Raw genomic sequence first — 19,772 nt, 5'->3', positions numbered from 1 at the left:
AAAACAGACCCAGTTTAAATATGTGCTTTCAACTCTAACTTCTGCAGCTTAGTTGGAACAGAATAGTGGAAAGCCTGTTCCAAGTACCTAAAATGTAGATAAAACCAAAATCATGTTACAGTAGGATAGTTCACTGTATGAAATTGATGTTTGAAGATTAGATTTTAAGAATGAGGACAGAAGTGACTGATCAATTACATGCTTGGGATTATTTTAATGCCATGAATCCATCCAGGACCACCAAATGAATACAGGTGGGAGAGATACACTGTCTAAATATTGTTCTTCTAAATATTACTTTTCTTCTGGTGTTTCTAATGCCAATTTCTTTTGCAGTTTGAAAATGATATTTCTGCATTCACGTATGAGAAGACACTTATGATGGAACAGCGATCTCAGATGCTAAAACAGATGCAGCTATCAAAGAATGAAAGAGAAAGGGAGGTAGGAACTTCAACTTGACAGGATGTTCTGTGCAAAATCGGAAAGTACTATCTTTTGGCTAATCAGTTTGGAGTTAGTCAAAAACTTTCATAATTGCATTGTGTTTCTTTACAACCAGTTTTACTTGCAAGGTTAAAGTTATGTGGGGAAAGAAATAATTTTTTATTTAAAGAAATTTTAAGGGTTTTCTTGTTTTTGTTGAGTGCAAGTGTTGATTAGCAAAACATTTGAGCATCAGTGTGGGATACATTCAGAGCCTTTCCAAACGTGACATCAGTGGCTAAGGTTCACGATTATGAAACTAGACTGATTATCTTTGACTGTGATTTGGTCTTAGGATCATAGACTCATTTAGGTTGATAAAGACCTTTAAGTCAAGTCCAACCACTAACCTAACACTGCCAAGTCCACCACTAAACCATGTCCCTAAGTGCCATATCTACATGTTGTTTAAATACCTCCAGGGACTCAACTTCAGCCATCTCCCTGGACAGCCCATTCAAATGCTTGATAACCCTATCCCTGAAGAAATTTTTCCTAATGTCCAATCTAAACATCCTCTAGTACTACTTAAGGCCATTTGCTCTTGTCCTGTCATTTGTTACTGGGGAAAAGAGACCAACCCCCACCTCACTACAAATGTCTTCCGGGTAGTTGAATAGAGTGAGAAAGTCCTTCCTGAGCCTCCTTTTCTCCATGCTAGAGAACTGTACCTCCTTCAGACACTCCTCATATGACTTACAAATACACCATATTACACAATATAATACAAATTTGTTCAAATCACACTGTGTTTTAGTTTCTGCATTATTTTGAATGTTTTATGGATCAACTCATATTTTTTTTGAACCAAAATTAGGCCAACAAACTATTATCCTATAATAGCAAGATCGAAATGCTGGTTTTGCTGCTCCTCTATCCTTACTATTTTGCATATTGTAGCAACAAGCTTCACTTAGCTGTATTTTTATGAATATTTTCAACTTATAAATCCTTTCCACTTGTGCTTCTACCTTCTCATATATTATGCTAATTCTTTCAGTATTATCAAAACTTTTTAGTGATGTAGAAGATAGTGAATGTTCTGGCTTTGCCATCACATAAATGACTTCCATCCTATGGCAAACAAGAGAACTCTACTGTGTTTAATTGCTCATTTGTAAAACAGCTAGATTATTTTTTCTTGTGCCTTTTCTCTTTTGGTATTAATCATACAAGCCTGAGCAGTTTGGGGTTTTTATGGGTTTTTTCCTTTTATTTTTCCTGTCCTGTCTATTCATTTTTTCCACCTCGCAGGATTTTTTTGAGGTTCCTAAGGATGCCAGCTATTGTAACAGTTTATTGCTGTAAATCCCCTTTCTTATCCATGTCATGGTAGTTTTCTTTCAATTTGAGCCTGCCTAACATCTTTCCAGTAAAGAAGCCCAAACTTTTCTGTACATCTTTTTCAGTCTCGTTTCTTCACTGAACAGTAGTATTTTTCCAGTGGATTTTCAGTGATTTATCTGTTATAGATTTTGAAGGATTTGACTGCCACATGATTAGTAGGAGCTAGTGCTCTGTATTCTATAGCAATAAATTGCAGAGGAGATGAAAGAATTCGTCTCAGCTCTGAGCTGGTTGGAATCTGGACTATACTTCAGAGTATTATTTACTTGGAAGTTTTTATTTCTTTCTATTCCCTCCATATAATTTTTTTCTTTATTACTCACTTTTATCTGAACTTTACCATCACTATTATAGCATCACTGAATTTATTTCAGAGTCTGAAGTAAAACCCTTGATAATTCCAAGAACCTGTAGTACTTACTGTCTTGTCCAAAAATAAAAGTCATATCCATCTATTGTTTCTGATTAGGATATCTAAATCTACCTTGTTCTTTTGTATTTCCAAGAAAATGTGGTTTATGTCTTCCTCTGGAGCTACAAGATTAGTATGTGCACTCAGTGTGCCCAGCCTATTCTTACTCTGATCATCTTTTCTTAAATGAGCTGAGCCATTCTTTTCAATTTTTTGCTGCTGTCCAAAACATTTTTTTATTAGTATTACTAGTTCAAATTAGCATTGCTTTTCTTTTTAATATCTGTCTCCAGGCATTCAAATCTAACCTGGTATTCCAATTTTGAATGGTGAATGTAATTTGGTTTCTGGTTACCACCAAGATTAGTACTTTAACCTCACTTTTGTGCATATACACCTTCAAATGAGGCTCATTCCGAAGAGGAGAATTTGGTTTTGTACAGTGTTCATTTGCTGTTTCAGTCATAGGCATGCTTTTATCCTTGAGTAATCACCTTCACTCTCCTGTCACTTTTTTAAAACAGAACTGATTGTCTCTGGGTTTTCTAGTAAAACTGGAGATCGAGGACTCACCAGATTTTTGTTTACTTTCTTGGAAAACTCGATCAATTTGCTTCTATTTGGGTGTAAATATAATATGTGCCTGCAAAGCATAACATAGGCAACTTAGGTGTAACTGGCAAACATTTATTTATTTGACTTAGTCAATAGTGCAACAAAGGGGTAAGAACATGTAGAGCCTCATTCACTTTCTTGCTTTCCTTTTTGGTGGTTGTTGGCTTCTTTCTCTGGTTAATCCTCACTAATGACTCTTGGGCAAGGCAGTGATAATGGGACTGGTGAGAAGGTAATAATCCTTTCCACCAACAAATTGTGTTGGGTTCTGCTGTTAGGTAAGATTGGCAGAAATTTGGGTGCATGCAGGTGAGGAGGACGATTATAGTTTGTGAATCATTCAGTTTTTAGGTTTTTATAGATGAAAAGTAGCTTTCTCACATGCTTTTGACTGTAATTGAGTGGAAAAAATCACCTGAATATATACATATATGAAAGGGTGTGACCCCCAAAAACAAGTGAATATTTGAGCTTCCCATAGAGACTGAAGGACTCAATTGGCTTCATGTTTTCGCAAATGTCTGTAAAGGGACTTCATAACTAACTACTAAACATTTAAAAAAGAGCCTTATAAGCTGATACCACAACTCATATTTTAAAATGAAGAATAATATGATATCTGCTTTTTCCTGTAGACTTTTTTTTTTGTCATTGGTAACCTTTTTGTCCCAGATTCAGAGCATCACAGATGAGTCTCGAGGCTCAATTAGAAGAGAAAGCTACTCCAGTCCATTGTCCATTGTCCAAGATGCTCAGGCACTGCTGACTAATGATTATCAAGAGGAAGAGGTAGCTGGACATAGTGCTGACCATGACTAGACATATTTTCCATTGCAACACTTCAAGTACTGCTACTGCAAACTCAACTACACATGAACTACTTAATCATTCATTGTTATAGAACAGTTTCAATAATTTTTTTCTAAATTAATGTTCTTACTCTGATTTTTCTTGTCTCTAGATCATGCTTCTGTGACATGAACTCTATATTCTCTTTCTCACACATTTTCTGAGACTACCTGTTTTCTTAAGAGCCAGAAGCAGGGTGTTACATTAATAAACATATTTCATGCTTTCACAAACCATTGACTTCCTTTATAGTTCCTCTACTGAATTACTGAAGATTCTCAGAGATTGTATTGATATACTAGGTTTTTTAAGGAGTGCAAGCCATTTATATTTGCCAGCCATTATTAACCCATATATGTCATTACTGCATTCTGTGTGGTGACATTGAAAGGAAATGGTCTAATGTAATCAATGAGTTTAGTGTGCACTTGAAGTGTTGCTCCTGTGTAAAATGTGTAGCCTAGTTTGTAGAAGTGCCGTTTACCTTTGTATTTCCCTTTCGTCATGGAGTGAGAAAGCAACGTGTTGTGTTTCGTTAATTGAATTTAGCATCAAAATAGCACTAACAAAAATGTGCTTTTGTTGTGTTTGCATTTTTATAAACATGAATTATAGGTCCAGAATTTCTCTTGGTCTCGCTGTCCTTCCAAAAATGGCAAATTTTCTTCCATTGAAGCATAGTTGTACTGAACTCATCTTACAGTTGTTCCTTTGAAATTCTAGTTCATTGGATACTGCTGCATGGTATTTACAATATTGGCATGTATTTGTTACCTTTTTTAGTTCTCATGATAGAACTGTATTCTATTCTGATTTGTGGTCTTGACTCATCATTTAATCATCTGTGAACATAGAGAGACCATCATACTAAGAGATATTTATGTGAACTTCAGAACTGAACTCCAGAATTTGGGAATCTAGGACAGGGACTAGGAAATAATTTAGGGAATATACCAAAGCTCAAAGGCATTTAAAACCACCTGCAATTGCAGTTTGTGAACCACTAGGGGAATTGCTTTTCTAAGAACAAAAATAATATTCTCATCTGCTTGGATTTTATTCATGCTTTTTATTGACCTGCATGAAATTCTTAATTACCAGGTATGTGGAGGGACCATGACCATGTCTAACACGTGAATAATTAAGGTTCCCAAATGGAACAGGAGCTTCAACTCATGATTTAACAAGTCTCTGAATAGTTTTCAGAGCTGTTAAATATCTTAAACAAAAAAACAATCACAAGAAAAAAGAAATACCACCTCCAAAACAGAAAACTCCACAGCACAAAAAGAATCCTCCCCCCAAATAGCAATTCACTTATAATTTTTAGAGTCTAAGGCACTGGTGTTGCATTTGATGGAAGTAGAGAAGCCTATGGACAAAGTATTATGAGGGGAAGTAAGTAAATAATATATTAAATATTTAATCTCTTTTTCCTCCAAAGAAGCAAGGGGATTGGAAAATAAAATATTCTTCCCACATGCATATGTGCTTTTATGTTCTTGAAGCTGATTTGAGTTTCTACTGTTAAAAGGGAAGAGAAGGCCCCTTCATGGCTAGATTGGTTGGATTTGTTATGTAATATGCTCTTGCACACCTAAATAATATAATTTAATAATCTAAATCTATAGTTAGCCTTCAATTCAGCCAGTCCCCTACTGGCATCATGAGTCATGTGCTAGTTCAGGTAAAAGTATGTGAAATGGACAATGTTTACAATAGTATCTGAGAAAATAATGTAACTTGTTAATAATAAGGGTACTGCCTTTCAAGTTTTTCATTGGCAAAACCACCCTGATGGTAGTAAAGTGCTCTCTGATGGAATTCAACCTCACTTTAGTTCATTATATGAGTAATGTTCCACGTAGGTGTAGTCTTGCAAATATAAACAAATAAGAACATTTTTACAGGCAATTTCACTTCATGCTGAAGTCACAATAGTCTCATGTTTGTTCACAAAGTAAGGTGCATTTTTTTTTTTAGCTTCTTTGGTTCTACCGCTGTGAAACTCCTTTTCAAAATTTTAATAACATGTAGTTTACAAATGCTGGTTTTGGCTGAACCTTGGGGTGATTATTTGTTTTGTGGCCAGGCCCAGCTGATCCATGATAAAAACACTGCCTCGCGCTCTGCTCCAGCAGCTGAAGCAAGCGTGGCTGCTGCTGTGCCAGAGAAAGTGCAAATGACCTGGACTAAAGAAAAGTTTGTAGCAGAAAAGCATAAAAACAAGGATTCCAATGTGTCTGGCTTTAAAGATATTTTCAACATGAAGCCGTAAGTATGCATGTGGTATTTGGAGCTTTTTATTTCACTGTGTGTATTTTAATGTGTGTGTGTGTGGGGGGGGGGTTAGTTGGTTATTTTACCTCGGTTTTGTTTTTTAAGAGATTCTGCTTTATTTAAAATTGATTACAAAAATAATCTTTTCATGCACTTAATTTAAATGGCATCCTTATAAAAATAGCATGGACCTGGGTGGAATAACTGTAAAGAGTCATTAAAAGGATTTTGTGAGAGAAGTTTAAATGACAGACTTCAAGCTGTAAACTCAACTTCTGGATTGTACCAGAAAGCATATATGTTAAAAAATGAAAAAAGGGTGAAAAATTGGTGTATATGTCCCTGTATTTTTATTGTGTTTGGTATTAGAGGGAGTACCAAAGAAGCAGATAGTCTTTCAAGATGTTTCGCTTGTGTTTTTGATTTTGGGTGCATGTTTTTTGGGTGTAGGGAGCGTTTTGTTGGAAAGAGAGGGGGGTTAAGTTTTTTTTTGTTGGATGATTGGTTGGTTGGTTGTTTTTTTAAATGCACATTGAGCCCTCATCCTGTAAATGAAAGAAATATATATATTTCCACAAGCTTTATGTCTTGCTATCTTAAGTATTTCCTGTTTAGATATTCCTTAATGTCTTTTTCTTAAATAGATAAGAGCTACTCCCTATGTCAAACCAATATAGTAGTCACAAAAACAATGACAGAAGGAAATTAACTTGTTTGTTTCCTCATGCTGTGGTTTTAAGCACTCACATGCATCTTTTCTTAGTTCTGGAAAAATGCACTTTAGAAGCATAGCTTGAATTATTTTCTGTGCATGACAAAACCAAAACTGTGGATGTCAAGGGAAGTCTTAATATCTAAATGAAACATATCTTAAATCCAGGACTTGTAGGCAATGCAGTTAGAAAGTGTATTTAAAATTAGTACCTTCAAGTCCTAAGTTGTTCTGTGGATTTTCTTTGAGCTCTTTAGAAACAGTTTGCCTTCTGCACATTCCAAAAATTATTGTGCTCAGGCTCTAAAGCATTGTCCTAGGCTGCATTATACTCTAATCATTAGGGGCTTTTAAAATTTATATATTTGAAACATTTCTTATTACTACTTTAGAATTGTGCAAGACACTGATTTCAGACATTATTTTAAGACTACTGTGTGTAGTTGGGTAGAAATTGCAGTTCAAACTTTGTGTGCCTCTACAGTATATTGATTGATATTGTTGACTTAAAAATGTACCTGATGACATCATTTTTTTTCCTATGCATTTGCTTCCCTTTCACATAGAGAATGGGAAAATCTGTAAGTCCAAATTTCACTTCACTTAAAACAACGTAGGCTGAGTTCTCTGGTTCTTGTGATTTTGTACATGTATGCATGCTTCTAAATAGTTTTGCAATGCATGTATTCCTTTGTTCCTTGTTTAATATACTGTGATTTAGCACATCACTGAAAAAATATTCATCATTGTGACTTATTAGTGTTCTCTAAAATATGATCAACTTTCTATTCAAGGTAAGCCACAAAACATGTGTTATAGATTCTGTAAGAATATATGTGTGCTATATATGTGCTATAACTACTTGGACAACAGGGAATATTTGTTCACAAAGGGAACTTTCATGTTTCATCAAAAGTCAGTTCTTGTCTGCCTTCTACCAGTCATTCATGTGTAGAAATAACGTAAGTTTGGACATACATTGGGTATGACAGTACACTAAAATGGAATACTACATCTCTTGAGTGGAACTCACTTGAATGCTCTGCTTTTTTTCAGAGTTCAATATTTTCTTAATTTTATTGGCTTAACAAATTGAGCTTCTTATGAGAATTTTGGAAGCTTACTTGTCTACTTTGTATGATTTTGGTTCTACCAATGTTTGAAGGATAAGTGATGTTAGTCAGCCTCATTTTACACAACACCAGCCTTTATTTATTTCAGTGTTGAATTTTTGCCCACTCTGTCACAAAGTTACACCCTGCATTTTATTTGTAGTTTAACAATGTTACAGTTTCAATATATATACATCTCAGTTATACAGTCTTGCCTCTCTTCATAGTTCCTGTTTGGTCGTCTCAAAATGCAGTTCTGCTTCGAAAAAACAGAGCTTCAAGCATCATTCCTTTGTCCCATATTTAGCTTTTGTACAGCTGGTTCTTAGGATAGATGGCCACTGTGATAGAAAATCCCCCAGGAGGGACTGATAAACTCCGTTTAAGAAAAGTCATTCTCTTGTAGGGGGAAGTTGGGAGGTGGCAGAGCATGAAGAATCAATTAATTGATAGGGCTGGTTTCCACTGGCCACTAAATTTCAGGCCAAATGCCTTTTAATTATTTATTTAAAAAAACAAAACAAACCCCAAACAACAACAACAAAAACCAAACAAAAAAACCTCAAACTACTCTTAGGCCACATATCTTTTGGATAAATAGGCTAAGGTAGACTGAGTATTTTGGTCACACTATAGCATATGACTCATTTCCAGCCTTGGCTAACTTGACACAGTTAGTTGTTTCTCAGGAGCTGTAAGGAAACTGTTCTTTTATTTTGTTCTGAAAAACCATTAAACCATACAAAAGAGATACTAAAATAAAGACATTTTAAAATTCTACCATTTTTTTTCTTCTTGCGCACAGATCTACAACAATTATAGATTATTTGTAGATGCAACAAGGAAAATATTAGGTAATGTTGATAATGTAAAGGGATAAGCTCAATTTCAGTTCACTGCTTACTGCCTTACATTACAACATCAGAAGTTAGCATTTTTTTCAAAATTCTATGGTCTTTCTGAATTTTTTTCACCATAGAAACTTGTAGAATTTTGTAATGTTTCAAAAGGGACATGAGTAAATTCTTTTACTGTACAAAATAAATGCTGTCATCTTTCCATTGCATTCCTGTAATTTCATTGTTTGGAAATTCTTGTCTAAATCCAGTTACTTTTTTATATAAGTCAATAAATGGGATTCTTAGTGGTTCTTGTCTGACCTTTAATTTCTATTGAAACCAAGTTTTTGGTTCATCTTGATAAAAGACAATTGACAGCTGAAAGATTTGTGCATTCTGACAATTTACTTAGAACTGCCTGAATTTCAGAGTTAAATGTTCTTGTCAAAGGTACTGCATTTTATTTATTTCAAGTATGTACAAATATTAGTATCCATGAAAATAGCTTGTTTTACATACTTATAATTTCAAATAAATAGCATATGATTCAATTATGTAAGTATTATGACAATGCTTAAAAATGTTTTTTTTGCATGCTAGGAATCAGTCAAATGTGAGAAGAATGCACACTGCTGTGAAGCTCAATGGAGTAGTGCTTAATAAATCACAGGATGCTCAGCTAGTTCTCCTGAATATGCCTGGACCTCCTAAAAACAGAAAAGGAGATGAAAACTGTATCCTCTACTGTATTGATTCTATATTTCTTGAAATTGAGATTTTCATTTTTTTTGGTTCTGCCATTACATGTAGGGATAACCATTACCAAGTATGGTAAACATAAGCCTGCCTTTAAGAAAATGACACAAAGAGGAAAAAAAAACCTTGATGGGGTGGGGGGTTATTGATATAAAGAATTTCTTAACTTTGAACTAACTTTAAAATTTCCTATTTTTATTGTTTTTTGTAGGTGAGCAGGGCAAAAACTAGGAATTTCCCCCAAGTTAGGCCTCACTTTCACTTGAATAACCAGGTAACAGGACAGTAAAGGGTGACACAGAAAAGCTCTTTGATGACATTTTTGAACTCTATTTTTGCATTATATGTCAGACTTTTTGAAAGATTACTAGATATTTTGTTTCTCTTCTGAATGAATTCCTTAACCAAATGGTATTTCAGACATGGAATTTCTGGAAGTTCTGACAGAAGGTCTAGATAGAGTTCTCCTAGTCCGAGGCAGTGGACGTGAAGTGATCACCATTTATTCTTAATCTGTTTTCATGTGTTTTTCAAACACACCACACCCCCACCATAAGAAAACCAAGTTTTTTGCCATAATTTGAGCAGCTTCATTGTGTTCTAGTGCATTGAAAATTAGCTGCAAGCTGAATCTTCTGATGATGAGGTTTTTTTTCCTAGTAAGAAGTCATATTTAAATAATATTTTAAGCAGATTTATGTAGAAAATTAATAAATGGTGAATTAATAAATGGTGGATGGCTTAGGATATTTATATGTAGCATATTCTGACACTTCTTAAGCTGTGGTAAAACAAAAAAATTGGTAATACAATCTTATTTTTAAAGATACAGAAATGTAAGCAACTTTTGATTATTTTAATCTTTGTTCTACATCTAAATAAAAGGGAAGGGTTTTAGGAAAGGTTGTCTTTTTTCCTTACCAAGATGCTGCTATGTTGCTTCTGTTGGAATTAGTCACGGTTCAGGGACGTTCCTTCAGAGGTGTATACAGCCAGTCAAATTTGTCTTTGAAGTGCATTAAGTGTTTCCCAGAAGTTCATTATTTGCCATACCTGTTAAAAATAACATTTCTGTATTTAAAATACTTAGGTAGATGAAACCTCCAGGTGATAGTAAACAGACAAGCTGTGTGGGCTCTTTTCTATGAGGTAATGGCAATGACCATCATTTTGCACAATTATACCAATGATGAAACATGAGAGCATCCAACTCATAGGAAGGCTATGGTGCAGAAACTCCACCTGGTTCCAAATATAATTCAACAGTTGATAAACCACAGCAAGGTGGTTAATGAAATGCAGTCTCTTGTTTTCAGATATGTATATTTTGAAAATGTTGTATGTATGTGCTGATGTTTGAAATAAAATCTGCTTTTCTGAACTGAATGAGCTCCTAAGTTTCATTTGAAATTGGTTTAGGAGGTCAATAGAAACTTTTTGCTTCTGTTAGAATTCTGTTCCTTTTTAGGAACTCTAACTCTAGTTTTGTAAATGTTGTTTAAGACCTAAAGTGTATCAAAAAGTTGTTCTGGTCTAAAAAGAATGGGTTTATTTAAACATATAAACTATTATTTTGGTTTTTCTTTTTTTAATTCCTTTATAACACAATCAAGATGTCTCTTGCTCAGACTAGAACAGCAGTGATGCAGTGCCTAAGTCCCTGGCTCGGCTCAAGGCCAGTGTTTTTATAGGTGAATTCATGTGCAAGGCTGGTCAGGGCAAAATGCCATTGAGACCTTATTTCTGATGATAGTTTGTTATATTTCCTAATGATCTCATCAGAAAGAGCTACAGGATAATTTTGCACCTATTCTTGCCTGCAAATTGCTGTCTCCTGCAGCCTTTAAATATGTTAGGAAGTGAGGTAAGAATCCATTAATTTACAGCAGTAAACATCGATCATGGATCCCACAGCTGCTGAACTCCTGAGACTTTCATGCTTTTTGGTGTCAGGTAGTAAATGCACCATGATGGAGGACGAAGTAGGAGTGCACTTGTCTGTTGGGTAATAAATCCATAATTCTTTTGGATTTTGGTCATAGTTGCACAATATTAAACCTACGTGTTATATGGTATGAAGCACCAGGGCTTGAGTGGTGAATAGGTAAATTCATATGCTAGAGTGGTCTGGAGAAAATTATTATCCCCATCTTTGCCATTTGCTTTTTGTTGTATTTCTTAATGAATTTGTGAAGTTAAGCTTAAATCATAGAGTAGGTTGTCCTGTAACTTTGAGAGATGCAAAGGACAGTGGCTTAGGATTTAGGTAGTAGAGCAAGCTCAGAATTCCTGTGATGCTAGGGCTCTGAATGGGCTGCCAAGGAGCATCTGGATCTTAAAAAATGAGAGCTAGAAATACTTTTAAGTCCTGGTCACTCCTGGAGCTGGTCTCTCGAGGGTTAGAGTATAGCTGCAGATGAGGTTTAGGTGGTAGAGCAAGTGCAGAGCTGCAGTGTTGGTCAGCAGCTGGACTAAGCAAGTGATGGAGGTTTATTTCAAAATAGCTTCACTGTCTCCTTGCCTCAGAACTCAATGACAAAGAGTAAAATGAGACCATTATTTGCCTGAAATACCAGGGGTTTTTCAGTTCTAAAAACTCTTAAGGATACAAATCAAAATAGATGCAAATGGAAAGAAGATTTTATTTTATGGTGGGGTGTTCTTTTTTTTCCTGTATCTTTTTCAGAACCCATACCCACAAGCATTAACACAATGCACATGTGTAGGTGGGATCAGGCTGATGTGTTCTTCAGTTTAGCTTGCAAAAAAACCCCTTGCAGTGTAGCAAAGAAAAGCCACCAGGAGTAGCAGCAGGAATACAGGCCAAGCAGTCCCTGTTTCCTAAAGAGTGAGAATGTGGAGAATGAGGATCAGTACCGACCACACACAAATGTAAAAGAGGTGTGTAGTACTGTAGAATATTTTTGAAAGTATGACATGTGTCAATGACAAGCACACCTTTTACTTTTCATAACTCGCCCAGCTGGTCTTCTTGGCCAGGAATGCAAGAGAAATGCTTGTACTGCATGCAGGGAGAGCTGAGAAGCGACAGCTCCAGATAGTGCAGCAAGCCTGGAGCCCCTTTAGAGCACAGGCTCTTGTACGTAACCAAGATCCCCTGAGGAAATGGAGCTAAGGGTAGAGCTGTGCTCACTCCCTCTCCAAACCTGCATTGAGCAAGAGAAAGAGGACACAAGTTGGTAGTGCAGGAGCAGCAGGCATGCACTTGCCTGGCCACAGTGGGATTGGTGCTGTTGGGAGCCTGCAAGTGCAAGGTGAGGTCTGTGCTGGCACTTTCTGTATGGGAGCAAGTGCTGGACTCTGGAGAGAGTGAGAGAAAATGCTGGTGCATTTAGTCAGTAAGACAAACACATAGCCCCAGGATTGTGGTTTGCTGAAAGGCTGCCAGGAGAAGATGAGGGTGAGCTTTCTGTCCTGATTCCTTTTGTGTGAGAACAGCTGCTCGACATTTTCAGTTTGGGAGTTGCACTTTAGGTGAGTTTGAGCATATGATGGTGCCTTTAGATGGCAAGGCAAGAACATAGCTCTATGTGGTGGCCCTTTTGAACAGGGAGAGGGGGAGGTAAAAGCCAACAACAGCTTCTTCTGCCACCTTTTGCGTGGGACTCATTGCTGGACATTTTCAATTTTGCAGCTGGGCACTGTGGAGACTGATAGTGATGGTGCTCTTACTTTGCAAGGGAAGTGCATAGCAGTAGTGTTGTTTATGCTATGAAAAGCCCTGCCAGAGGAACACCAAAGCCTACAACACTAACAACTCTCTGTCCTGGCACATTTTGTGTGGAAGGAGTTACTGCGCATTTTCAGTTTTGGAACTCCTGCGATTTTTCTTCTCTCAGAACATTTCTCCTCTCAAAAGTGATCTCTGTAGCAAACTTATACATTCTACTCCTGAGAGTTATTAATAAACCTGGGGTATTTATTATGTGACTGTGCTCTCCCTGCCATGCACCTTTACGCCTGGCTCACAGACCATTTTCAGACAGCCGTGATCCAGAATGTGGGAAGATAAAAACCTAAGAGTTTTCTCTTCCCTACTTGATTTTTAAAATTCTTATTTTGTGATTATGGCATTAATTTTCTTCGTAGTCTGAAATAATATCCCATAATCTGTCCAATATCTGAAATAATTTACCATGCAGTTTTGAACACAGCACAAACATATATAATTATCATTTACTCTTAGAGGAGAGCAAGGTCAGCGAGGTCAACTCTCTATTGCCCCCACCCTGGGCACATTTCTCTGTGAGAGCCGTGGCTGGAAACCCTTCAGTTTAGATTCAGGCTGCAAGAGTGCCCAAAGAGGCCGTAGTACTGAGAAGGAAAGTGCACAGCGCCAGTCTCTTCTAGGACTGGCTGTGTTGTCATCAGAGAATGCTTTTCCTTGCTCAAGCCCTACCTCGCTGCTGATGCACTGCGTCACGTGGCCTGGAAATGTGCACCTTCCCTCAAGCTCTAGGTACCAGTAGAGTCTCTCACTCTCGCAGATCACCAAAAGCTTGAAATATCCAACAGGCTGCTTCCACGCAACAAGTGGAAAAACATCTTTAGTGCATGTAACTGGCCATTTGAGTGTGCTGCGCTTAAGACTCTGCACATGGAGTAGGAAGGTCAGAAAAACTTATGCAGCCAAGTGGCACTTGGCTTCCCAGCCGAGTGCAGTATCATATTCTCAAGAGTCTGATACATGCACCTCCTTCTGGTGCAGAAAAATGTGTCAGGATGGACAAACCGCTTCTGTCAAAATGCACTGATGCTCTGCACTTTCCTTCTCAGCTCGTCATACCATCCCATTCTCTGTTGTGCCTGCCAGCTTAATCTACACCAAAAAGTTTCCAGCTACATCTCTCATGGATAAATGCGCCAGGAGAAAAACTTTGCTCGACCTTACCCCTTATGTTTGGAAACATCCATTCACTCCATCCTGCAAACTTCACTCACACTGCCCACCATCCCCCTCAAAACCCTCAACCTCCTTGCAGTCTCCTTCCCCCAGGGCCCGTCCTTCCCCGTGGTGCTCCATGAGAACTGCTCCGAGATGTACTGAGTGCCCTCAGTCTTGAAGAGAGTCCAATATGCTTTTTGCACAGAAAGATGGCCTAGTCCTTCTATCTTTAAGCTTTCCAGAAAATTTTTTAAATTGATGGAGATTTGGGACTCTGAGAGAATTAAAGTTGGTGATCCTATTTTTGCAGTGTAGCATGCTGCTTTTTACATTGTAGAGAGTTTGAGGAAAAATAAGTGCTACTTTTTTTTCATAAATACAAATTTGGTAATTGAAAGCTAGTGAGGTCTCCATATTTGGGCAATTTTATTTGAAAGACCTCAACTTAGGGGCTTTATATTTAATTGTTTGCTGGTAAGTAGGATACATTTTGCTTATTAGGTCCATCTAGTCGAGTTTTCCTAGATTGTTGTTCATCATCAGCACTAGATAGCGCTGTGTAAACACATAATCCCCCAATGTGCAAATTCATATTCTCCAAATATGAAAAAGTCCAGTCACTCAAACGACATGCATGTTTTTTTGACCTTCCTATTCCACGTGCAGAGTCTTAAGTGCAGCACACTCAAACGGCCAGTTACATGTGCTAAAGATGTTTTTTCACTCTTTGAGAGACCAGCAACCAGAATGCAAGTATCTGACTTACATAATATAACTCATGCAAGTGCCAAGTGAGAAAGCTGTTGCTGGCTCTACCCTTAATTGCATCTATTGAATTGCAACACACAGCCTTTTATCTTCACTTTCCTTCTGAGATCTATGAAGTACATCATCCTTGAGTCTCATGGAGTCAGGTTGCAGGGTTGCCAATGAAACCACCACTGAAATTTTGATTCCACTTCCAAAATTCTGTGCATCCAAGGATTGATCCCAGAAAGCTTGAGTTGTTATTAAGTACTTCGAGAAGCCTCTCAATTGTACTATAAATACTGGGTCTAAGCTCTTTCCTTCCTATGGAAAAAATCTTAATCCTTCTCTTCCCAGAGTCAACCATCGAAATTTGCATTCCAGTTCCAAAATTCAACACACTCAAATATTTCTCTCAAGACAAAATGTGCCAGAATAAAATGGTCTTGCCCCTGGCCGGCCTTTCCTCTTTTGTCAGTGTTCTTTAACATTCCTGTTTTGCTCATTTCTTATATATATAACTACATACATATTTAGAGAATATAAAATTATTTTTAAGGCTTACGAAATGGATTTGATCAATAAAATGGTCTCTGGGGACCATTTATACTAACAAAGCATCTGCTACCCTTTCCTTTAAGCATCATCATGGACAGCATTATGTTCTTTCTGTTGAGTTTCTTTGCAATAAGCACATGTTTGGCACATATTTAGTTGTTACTCCTCTCTCCCCAGCTACTTTGTCTTGTTAGAGTTGATTGTCTTTGTTATTACAGATGGCTATAACCAAGAAGTTTCAGGTCTCCTTAGCAATATGGTCATTAATGCAAGCTGTACAGTCACATGATTCCCATATAAAGAAGGTCTGTGGGGAGTTGTGAATGCTTCACATTGAGGTATCACAGCATTCTGCCATATATGATCTGTTGCTGCTACTTGTATTGCCTTAAATATCTAATTTTCTTAATATAAATTAAAAAAAATAAATATAGTCTTAAGGATCTTAAAAGTCTTCAGATCTTTTAAGGTCTGAAGGCTGTGATCATCCTCTCATATTAGCAGAGCTTTACACTCTATATACTTAAAGAGGATTAGTCTTAAAGTTTTGGCTTATTCGCCGCTATGATATGCTGTCTTCAAACACTTTTCTGAGCAGGTGAAACATAATTGTATGATTCTTGTACACCTCTTCAAGCAATGGGGAAATTAACTTCGATTTTTGTGCAATTGCTTAGAATGTGTAACTACCAAGAAGAGAATCAGTACTGGTCACACAGTAGTTACTGAGAATTATTTTTAGGTAACGCTTTTCTGTTTAAACACACTGGGCTTAAGTCTTGAACCCTTTGTTTTGGTTTCACTGTCAGGGAGAGATGACTATTTACCAAGGGAGGTTGCAGCAGGTAAAAATGGGTGAAACCTTCCATGTCTTTTCCATATGTTAACTTGTATATGTAGTGTGGATATGGGATCCTGGGAAAGCAGAGTTTTCCCAGTGGTTTGAAGGAAACCAGAAAGGAAAGAATTAATAAAAGTTGCACCTGTGTTTTTTGCAGGATGCATGCATGTGAGGCATGATGTTCTGGTAAAAGCATGTTTGTAAGAGTCATTGCCTTCCCTGGACCAATAAGCTGACCCTATTCTTGGTTCAGCAAAGTAGTCTATAAAGTGTGTATACTTTTACAATAAAGCAGCTTCTTATAGCTCTGAGAGGAAGCCATGCCACTGTACCTTTCTTTGCCGCTCCTACAGCAAACAGCGACATATGTAGAAGCTGTGCTTTCTTTTAGTACACAATGGCTCTTCTTTTGGTTTAGGGAATTATTATTTGGGAAATACATAGCTTCATACAAGGTTTCTGTTTGAAATGCACAGGAATTACAGACATAGACTTATTAAACCGAAATTAGCTTTCTGTTCAAAAATATCTTCTGAGTTAATACAGGATTTTTTGTTCTACTGACACTACATTTTCTTGAGGGTTCCCCTCAAGCAATTGTAATGTCTTTATTGACAGTCTTGTGAAACTGTGGTCTTTAATATTTTAAATAAAATCCTGGTCAATTGCAATTATTTTCTTGTCCCTGTACACTAATCTTCATGGCATGGTTTTTGTTTGGAAGCAGCTCATGGACCAGGTAGGAACTGGTAGAGATCTCTGATCAGTTTGTCACTCATGTCTCACGAGTGACTTAAATAGAAGACATCATAGGAATTATTTAAATTACCATTTTGCTGTTTTTTTCTTGTCCCCCAGTCATTCACTGTAGTTAGCTCTTCTCTTTGAAAATGCTGATAATTGAATTAATAAACCAAGTAAATAATGAATTCTTCCCCTAACACCTGGTGTTCAACTGTTTTTATTCCTATTGGCACAAATAAACAGGAATGACTTTCTGATTTATTAAACATCCTTTAAATAACGTTTTTTCTCAGAAAACAAAAATGTTGTAGTCTGCTAGTACCTGAATACACTAATCACCCATGAAGAAATCAGAACTTGCAGAACATCTAGTGCTCTGAATAGTACAATTTCCTAGCAGTTTTTCTCTATTTTTCTCTTGTACAAAATGAACTAGTAAAAGGGTTACAGGAAGATTCTTCAGCACTGAGAAGCAATAAAACATGGCAGGAAACAGAACAGGATAGAACTGCTAAAGTTTATCTATGCAGCCTTGTCTGTGTGTTAGTCTTTCATCCTTTTCCCTTGTTATGTACCTTTTTTGGAACAGCAATGTAAAAGAAGCTTGTGGGCAGACTCCGGGTGCTCTAGAGAGAATTGTGCCTGCTTAGCAGACAAGGGGCAGCATGTGGTTTGGCCAGTTCTTGGGCTGAAGCCACTGAAGGGAACAAAGCTGGCACATGGCAGATCAGTGGCCATGGGCTGGCTCTGGGTCTGCATGCTATTAGAGCCTAAGCCTCCCCATCTCTGAGAAGTGAGTACTGGCCACGCACAGGGCAGAGTCTAAGGAGGGGAGTTATGGCCAATGTGTGAGCAGAGAAAACAGATGAAGTTATTTTGTGTGGGCGAGGCTGAGCATTTAAAAGGTGTTTGGACACATCCCAGGAATAATTTGGGATTCCTGCATGGACCACTTGGGATGCCCCATCTGTAAATTAATTAGTAAACTCCAGTTTGATCTGTCTGAATTCCTTTCATAGAGCTGGCATAGGTATTTCAGTGTGGGGCAATTAAACAACTGAAAAGAGAAAGGTAAAACTTGAATGCGGGCTCTTATTAATTGTTCTCCAGAGTGTTAAACAAAAATTGTTTGCATAAACTATGACTGGTCCCTTGTGAGTAGCTTCAGCCTATTAATTGGTCTGTAGATGTTATTCTGGTTTTATTTTGTTTTCAGTAAGAGAGAGAGAGAGGGAGAAGTTAGACAGGATACTTCCTATTACATTCTCGATTTTTCCCATATGTTGGGGTTATCTATGCTCTTCAGAGAACACTGACCTTAAAAAAATGCAAGGACAGAGTGAGGGAACTGTTTGAAATCTCTTTTGGCAGAGATTAGGAGAGAAATAAAAAAATATTTTCTTTGTCTATAAATACCTTTAAAAAAATTATATTACTTGCTGGGATCTTGGATTGTATTCCAAACACACATAGCATCCCTCCTTATTAGGAAAGCATTGCTCTCTCGGTTGTATAGTACAGGCTAGATGTCAGAATAGACTCTCAAAATCTCTGCTACCCAGGCTTGAATTTTTGCTCTCATGAGGGCTACAGAGCACTTTCACTTGTGCCACTTCATTTGGAATGCTTTCAAGCACAACAGTAACCCTTTCAAAAAGTCAATTACATGGTTCAAGGCAGAGTATAATTGCACTCAAAAAAGCTTGTCTGACCAATTCAGTCATTATTTAAAGGAGTGAAGAAGAAAAGAGGCTGGGCAGTGGATATTCTTCACTTGGCCATGAGCATGGCGTGTGGTAAGGGGTTTTGCTGTGTTGGTGTGACAAATGTGATGAAATCCTAATTCCTTCCTCCACTGACTCTGCTTTTAGAATGAGTGTCCAGCTCACCTGAGGAGAAAACCCAGGGCCCTGAACACTACACCTTTATATCCTAATGTTCCACCCTATGTGGGAAGCAAGGCCTGTTGCCTGTGAAGGGCAGACTGACTATTCATAGTGGAAAATTCAGCAGCTGACATACCTGAGCTTCATTCCCAGTAGTGCCCTGAACTCCTCCAGCTGGTTACTCTTTATCTTCTGTACCAGTGAAAGCCCCTAGGCAGAGTGATGATCTGTGTCTTCTGGGAAGGGAAGGCAAAAGCAGCCCTGGGTTCAAAGAAATGGGGAGTGTGAAAAATGTAGAACCCAACCCAGTCGGTCTTCTGCAGAGTTGTCTAAGAAGTTCTAGTTAGAGTTCTCTACTACTGTGAGGTTTTTAATTCTCCCATTGCCACGGTTACACTGTAATTCTGTTTAGCAAAAAGCCTCCCATAATTACACTTGATCTCCTATGTTGATAATGATGGAACATTTTTATTCATCTTCAGCTGTAAGGGATAAGGGTCAAAAAATCTGAAGACAAGGGTATTGGAGAAAGTTTCTGTTTCACATTAAAATTTGCAGATAATTTGCAATGAACCTTTTAATTTATAAAATTTGCTGGTAAACTCAGTAGTCCTTTAACATACTGTGGACCTGAAGACTTCAAATTTACTCTGCAGAACCCAGCTAGTGTGTGTCAATACTG

At 37.4% G+C, this 19,772-nt stretch overlaps 1 protein-coding gene across 6 annotated transcripts in view; it reads left to right on the top strand.

Moving 5' to 3' along the window:
* Positions 1 to 10,794, top strand: part of SLC12A7 (solute carrier family 12 member 7) — a 60,123-nt gene extending 49,329 nt beyond the window's left edge. For 2 of the 6 annotated variants that reach the window (XM_088168049.1, XM_088168042.1), the window contains exons 21-26: positions 337 to 444; positions 3,533 to 3,649; positions 5,802 to 5,983; positions 7,268 to 7,282; positions 9,253 to 9,386; positions 9,829 to 10,794. In XM_088168049.1, the coding sequence (XP_088024175.1) occupies positions 337 to 444; positions 3,533 to 3,649; positions 5,802 to 5,983; positions 7,268 to 7,282; positions 9,253 to 9,386; positions 9,829 to 9,920 (648 nt within the window). In that variant the 3' untranslated portion in view covers positions 9,921 to 10,794. Of the gene's footprint in view, positions 1 to 336; positions 445 to 3,532; positions 3,650 to 5,801; positions 5,984 to 7,267; positions 7,315 to 9,252; positions 9,387 to 9,828 lie in introns of those variants that run through there. The other 4 variants (XM_014877225.2, XM_088168051.1, XM_088168068.1 and 1 more) reach the window with 4 other exon arrangements.
* Positions 10,795 to 19,772: the final 8,978 nt, after the last annotated feature.

This window comes from Sturnus vulgaris, chromosome 1 (genome assembly GCF_052056855.1).
Source record: "Sturnus vulgaris isolate bStuVul1 chromosome 1, bStuVul1.hap1, whole genome shotgun sequence".
Classification (NCBI taxonomy): domain Eukaryota; kingdom Metazoa; phylum Chordata; class Aves; order Passeriformes; family Sturnidae; genus Sturnus; species Sturnus vulgaris.
The sequence above is the reverse complement of the archived record's forward strand: the minus strand, read 5'-3'. Positions and strand labels throughout refer to the sequence as shown.